The sequence below is a fragment of the Lycorma delicatula genome, chromosome 2 (assembly GCF_047948215.1).
Source record: "Lycorma delicatula isolate Av1 chromosome 2, ASM4794821v1, whole genome shotgun sequence".
Classification (NCBI taxonomy): domain Eukaryota; kingdom Metazoa; phylum Arthropoda; class Insecta; order Hemiptera; family Fulgoridae; genus Lycorma; species Lycorma delicatula.
The window spans coordinates 65,841,408-65,848,774 of NC_134456.1; the positions used below are offsets into that span (position 1 = coordinate 65,841,408).

Sequence of the window (7,367 nt, forward strand, 5' to 3'; positions counted from 1 at the left end):
AATCTCTCAATATCCTGATAAAGCCACAAACACGCTACAGTATCTTGGCATAACAAACATATTTTAATGTGAGTAAAAGCTTACTGTTTTATACAAAACTGGTAAGCCCTTTTAAATATGATTATTTAATTTTTTCATTATTTTATATCTCATACAGTAAAATCTTTGCATTAAAAACCACTTTTAGATGTAATTTTTAATAACATATTTTTAAAATAATATTCTTTAAGATACCTTGTGTTTGTTTAATATTTTAAAGAGTTATATTAAATTATAATTTTTCTAGTTTTAATTATTTTTTACTTACCAGTTGTAAAATTTGCTATAGAAGATATAATCAACTATTTTATCTTTATAAGTTTATGATGATAATTAGGATATCAGGTTAAACTGTTAAATGACAACTTTGATTTAAAACTTGACTTTTTACATAAATAAACACTTGCAAGGTTTCATCTTTGGGATGATTGTCATCTAATCATAACCTAATATCCGTAACCTTTTTTACTAATTAAAAAAAAAATAAAATTAATCAACTGTTCTTGATTACTCTGAATGACTGACCTGAACATTTATTAGCATATATAAATTTAAAACCTTAAACTGTTTAGTATGCAGAAAATAAATATAGTTAGTAATAATTTACAGTATTTGTATTAAATGTTCAGTAACTATTAGATGAACAGGATAAAGGTATGAAGTATAACTCAAGTATTTTATATGAATGATATACCCTTATATTTATTTTTTCACATAGTTACATTTAAAATATTTTCAGATAAGAATAAATAAAATTACAATATCAGTAAGATATGTACAATATTACAGAATTATATACAGTATTTGGCAGTTTTATATCAAAGTGATTATGTACATTAATATGTTTACGTGGTATTCATTAAATTATCATGACGATGACCCTTATAAATATCGCATTAAAAATTTACCATTTATTCGGTTTCAGTTTTAGTTTCAGTTTCAGTTTCAGTTTTCCTGAGAATACGTACTAATGGAGCTGGATTATAAGCATAGACTGGAGTTGCAATTGGTTCAACATCCTTGTACTGAACATTGGCTACAAATCCAGTAAAAGCTGGAGCGTCTTGAGGTGTTTGTTGTTGTTGGGCATAGTAAATTGGTTGATATTCTTGTGTTGGTCCTTGTTGCTGAGTATTTACATTTGTGAATCTGCTGCTTGATTCAGATGCATAATTGGTGGTCGATACTTGTTTGTTCTGATCCTGTCCTTGTTTGTATTTCTTCTGGTTGAATTGGTTTTGAGATGCATTCTGATTGTATTCTGGTTGTTGAGGATACTGAGATCGTGGCTGGTTCTTGTTTTGTGTGTATCTGCTGCTTTGCGGTTGAAGATAAGCGTTTGCATAATTGGTTTGTTCAGTCTGGCCTTGTTGAAATTTACCATTTTTTGGCTGTTGGTACTGAAATGATTGATAGTTGTTAAATCGAGCTTGTTGGAATTTGTTATTTTGTGGTTGTTGGTACTGAGATGACTGGAAGTTGCTGCTTTGCCCTTGTTGATATTTGCTGCTTGCCGCTTGCTGGAATGCCGTCTGAGGAAAGCTACTCGGGAAATCTGGCTGAGCTGGTTGTGGGAAATTTAAATATACTTTTTCGAATTGACCTTGCTGAAGTTTTCCACTTTGGGGCTGTTGGAAAGCCGGTTGAGGAAAGCCGCTCTGGAAACTTGACTGAGCTGGTTGTTGGTAAGCGGTTTGTTCAAATTGGCTTTGCTGGAATTTTCCGCTTTGGGGCTGTTGGAAGGCCGGTTGAGGAAAGCTGCTTGGGAAACTTGATTGAGCTGGTTGTTGGTAAGCCTGCTGTTCAAATTGACCCTGTTGGTATCTTCCGTTTTGAGATTGGTATTGTTGGTAGGCGTTGTTGCTGTTGTCTTCTGATTGTTGAGCCGGGCCGTTGAACTGTTGCGATGGTGATGAAGATTGTGATTTTAATTGTGCAGTAGCGTATTCTACTCTTTGCAATCTACCATCGGGCAAAAGAACGTGGTAGACTCCGCGTTCGATTTCTGGCTGTTCTTGCTGCTGTTGAAGCGCGAACCCGCTGTTAAATCCAGCTGGACTTGCTGACTCATCTTCCTGCAATATTATTTTATAAAAAATATTTTAATAACTGTATTTAGTGCATTACATCGTACACAAAATTAAAGTTTTACATGAAATTATAAAAATTACTAAATGTACGTCAAATTCTAGAAAAATAATGTTCTCAAATAAAATATTTTTGTCTACATACAAAATTCATTTTTGTAAGCTCAGTTAATCACATCCTACAGTCGCCAATTCACACATGCGATTTGTTACTGTAAACTTGCACTTTGTCATTTTCCTCCAAATGAAAGCTGATTAAACACTTTTATTACATTGTAAATGTAGTTATTCTTGTGCAATAAATTTCGTTACCTGATGTTTTAACATAATGCAAAATTATGTGGTTAATACTGCTGGTGTGGTGCGTATATTGTAAATTTATTTTTAAAAATTGATTGCAATTATGCTGTAAAATAATGAATAATAAATATTCTAAAGCCGATTTGATACAAATTAGTTTAATTAGTTTTCATTTTGTTAAATATAATGTTGACAGTGCTGTTGTATAGTTTAATCATAAACAAAGTGAAGACTTCCCTGCAATTTAAAAAAAAGTAAAGAAAAAATCTGTATCTGTATGCAAGTACGTACATCTTCGATCATAGGTTTATAAATTTGATAAAGAAATCTTCCGATTCTTTTTTTAAATACTATAATAATTATAGTAAACAATTGTGATAATTTGCAAAAAAATATATTTTTTCAGCCATTGCTATTTTAAATTACTTTAATGTAAGTCTAGTTCATGAGTTCGCCAATCAATATTGCAAATTCTATACAAAAAGGAGTGGTTCTAATAAGTATTAGAATATCAAATTGATATGTCTAGACATTCTAATTCTAGTTAACTTGCAAGTTACTTACTATGTCACTTTCGCTTTTTGCAAAGAGTTGCCATGAAAGGACGGACGGTCGAATTATGTAATCTGTGCGTGAGTGATTAACACTTCTGTCGTTGCACTTTTATTTTATCGAATGCACTTGTTTATTTTATTTAAACGTTCTTTTGTTACCTAATTTTATAGACATGATAAATTTACTGAGTGGACGATTTTATTTAAGTAATTGTCTTGAATAAATTTTTATTGTTTTTATTTATATAGTAGCATTAATAAGTATTTTGTTATTTTTTTTTATAAAAATAGATAGCAATTTAAAATTTCATCATTTCAGTTTTTTCATTATAAATTAAGATCGTTCGTTATATATTGAAAACAATTTTTATTTTGATGTTTATATGAACTATAGAAAATTGCCTAGATTCTAAATCATTATTTTTTTTTCATTTAATAGTCTTCTTTAAAAATTTAATTTCATAAATATACCAAATTAGTATTCATGTTAGCGTAGTGGATTTGAAAAGAAAATTTTCAAAATGATTTTAAACCACTGATTTAAATGGTTAGAGTCCATTTTGTAAAGTCTTTAAAATTCATTTCCCTGTGAAACTTTTTTAAACTAATTATTTATGGTTTGATATAATAATATATATTATTATTAAATTAGGAAATATTTTATTACTATATTTTTGTGAAGAGAAGACTATTATTATTGTTAAATTATTAAATTTTTCATTATATTTTTGTGAAGAAAAGACTAATAAATTAAATGAAAGTAAACTGAAATATTCAATTCTGAATATCGAATGTGAAAACGCTTATCATTTGTTTTTTTTTTGTATTATTTATTTATTTATTTTTTTTTAATAAGTTTGCGAATATAATGATAGATCTGAAGAATTACTGAAAACAAGATTACAAATTAATTTTTTCTTTAGTAACTATTTTTTAATAATCCTTAAATTGAGTTCTGTTAGTTTGCAAATATATTAATATTTCTTCAAAGCATATATTAAACTTTTCTTTATGCTCGTTTATGTAATTACGTATTTTTAATACCATGTTATGCTACGTATTTAGTGATGTTAACGCGGAAACCATAAAGCTTTTTTTACAATAAAATTGACAAGTATAAGCTCAAAATGTTCCATTGCTAGCGAAATTGTTTCTTCTATCAGTTCACTGCATTTTAGATTTTTCTCTAACTAACGAATTAATATTTTCTTAAAAATGAATGATTCCTAGCGTCCAGGATTTAAAAAAGAATATTCTAATAAATGTATGTAAAATTGAATACAGTTGATCAAGATGTTAACAAAGTGATCTTCTTTCGTAGCTTAACCTAAGGAAGGGGTAATTCATCAGTTTATAAAGCCTTCCGTTTATATAGCCTTCCAGAAGAAAAAGAACCTTTTCTCATAATTATTATTATGTTAAGTAGTTTTTTTTTGTTCTTAATTTAAGGCTTTTAAATATAATCACATATTTCTTAATTGAAGGTTTAACATATAAAAAACTGATAAAAATGTAATTAATATAAATGGAATTTAACCGCTACAGAGTAACTTTCAGTTTCAAATTTTCCTACATTTTCTGTTCATTACAAAGTATTTATATACAATTCTAATTACATAGTTTTCCCTGCTTTATTCATGTGGTGTTCACTTCATAAAATATCTAATTTTAGTAATGAAGTTCCAGTACGTATCATACATTATACTGTTAATTTTATAATCGTATATATTATATATTAATAATATTATCAAGTACACTATTTTGATAAAAAACTTATAAAATTATTATCTTTTTAAATTACTTACAGAAAAAGTTAAATTTTTTCAACTTATTATTCATAATATTATTATGAAGTGAAATTAATGTTTATACAAACCTGAGGAGTGGTGCTGGGATATTCTGTGGATGATGGATCGGCTTCAGTACTTTGTGGTGGAGGACCGTATTCGGTGGATGGTGTTCCATAAACTTGCGAAGCTTGCTGTTTAGCTGGTAAGAGCAATAGACGTCCTGATGGTTTCCAACCGGCCGGTGGATAAGGACCTCCATTACTTGAGGAACCGGAAGAAGCCGGATAAGGACCTCCGCTGTTTCCATTTATTGGAGCTTCTGGCGCTCCAAGGACGAATCCAGCCAATAAAAGAGTAGAAATAAAGTACTGGAAAAAGTAGATGAACAGATATAGTTAATTTTTATTATGAATGTAACTTTTTGGTGAATATATTTAATGAAGTCGTTTGCGCTACATTTTTGATAAACAACAGAAAAATGTGAAAATAAATTATTTATTTTTACAATAAGTTTTTTATTAATAATAAGTTTTAAATAATATTTTTATTATAATTTATTATTTATAAGTGAAGAATATCTTCTTTTCGATAAACTACTGTAAATTAATCAAAACAGTTTGGCTGAAAAGCCTTTAAAACTTAACGATTAACTACTTTATAACATGATTACTTCCTTGTAGTTATTTTTTTTCCAACAGAAAAAATTGATTTTATTTAGGCTCGGCATCAAGCTACCAGTTTTCACCGGGCTAATGATCATAGCTGTTTATTGATAAGATTTTTGATTTTTTCTTTGTTGTTTATTTTGAGAATGTAATACATCACAATAGGTTGTAGTAAGGATTATAATCTGGCAATTGGTCTCATGACAACCAACCCTAAATACTGTTAAAATCCAGTTAAGGTAGATAAAAAATTAAAAATTTTCGGATATTTTATGTATGAAGAAACTAACAGATGAGTAATTTGTTGACTGTTTGAGAAAAAAAAATAATTTTCGTTAATATAACTGAAATTTTGTAAAAACGGAAATGAATTTAATCATTTTTTTAATAAAAACAATCATTAAAAAATAATGCAATAAATTTATGAAACATTACGAATTTTATATATTTTTTTAATACTGGACAGTACTACAATTTGTATATTGATTATAATCTTTTATAAGCTTAAGATTATTTATTATCAATATTACGTACTTATTAATATTAAGACTACTTAAATTAGTGAACATATTTTTAAATACAAATAAACAAATGAGTCTGAATTTAAATTTCATTTTTGAGAGATTTCAAGAGGAATTACATGTTTAACCTACATGAGAATTAATGTACTTCACTACTAATTTCAGTTGTTGACTAGATTTACTACTGTCTATGAATTTTTTTCAATCAGTTTAAAACGGTTATTATCACTGACGATTAATGGGCCAACAACTTTGATGGGTCTTCAACAAAAAATGAAAATTTTGTTTGAATTTCAAAAGATAAATTACTGGAATAATTTTCGATGAAGGAGTTATTTCATGAATTGTATTTATTTTTAGATAATATTTATGATGTAATCAAGTGTGTAATTATGTAAGACACGTTATTGACAGGTCTTAGAGATGTCTATGACATTGATATGACATTTCTAAGGTATGCTATGTAAATAGTTATTTTTATACTTAAAGGAAATTTCATAATTAAAGTTTGATTCTGATAATATGTGAAAAGTTACAAGTGATGTTATTCCTCGTTAACTACACATTAATATAATATTTTGTCCTAATTTACATTATTATTAAGAATTATATGTTACGGTGTTTGATTTTAGCGAGCTTACGTGTGCATTTATGTATGAAATATCTATTATGACTTTGTAGTCTAACATTAAAGGAAAAAAATCCATTAGTCATGCTCTATTTGAACGTTACATACTTTTTGTAGTTATTTGAACTTACGATACTTTAGTAGACGTATAGTATAAATTTTAATAATTCCAATGATTACAAAGCCTAGGTAATATTGAAGAGGTGTACTAATTCAAGTGCAATTTCTATTAGCCAAGTAGCAGTATTATAAAGTAGTATTATTAATAGTAGTATTATGCAGTTTAATTAAAATCGATTAATTATTAAAATTCATTAACAAAATCGCAGATAATCGTAAACGAAATCGTAAAAAGCTAGAATAGTTGATTCTCTAGCTTTTTTTGAAAAGCATTTTTTCAGCCAGTCAACTATTTGTTTAACATTTATGATAATATTTACTGTACTTACCTGCATGTTGTTATCAGTCGAACTGAACAATTGAAACTGATGCTGTTATCGATTCTGCTGCCCCTTTTTATACTAAAATTGACCAATAGTGATAATAATGTACGAAACAGAACGTTTACATATGTGTGTTATTTTTTTGTTTATGTATGTGTTTATTGTGCTTATACGTGCCAATAACACGAACTTAACATATATGCAACTCCGGACGCACGCGTCACTACACTACGCGGTATCCATACTTTGGTCAATTCGGGACGTTTAGAAGGACTTATCGTTCTTCTTTCTTTTATTTATTACGTTGGCGATTGTCCATCCGCTTTAATATTATAATATG

General features: G+C 28.0%; 1 protein-coding gene across 1 annotated transcript; it reads right to left on the minus strand.

Moving 5' to 3' along the window:
• Nucleotides 1–748: 748 nt before the first annotated feature.
• LOC142320190 (uncharacterized) lies at nt 749–7,124 on the minus strand. The gene is made up of 3 exons (XM_075357875.1): nt 7,034–7,124; nt 4,857–5,138; nt 749–2,114 (listed from the first exon to the last, which is right to left on the minus strand). Exons 1-3 carry the CDS (start codon nt 7,037–7,039, stop codon nt 951–953), a joined length of 1,452 nt encoding a protein of 483 aa, XP_075213990.1. The 5' UTR covers nt 7,040–7,124; the 3' UTR covers nt 749–950.
• Nucleotides 7,125–7,367: the final 243 nt, after the last annotated feature.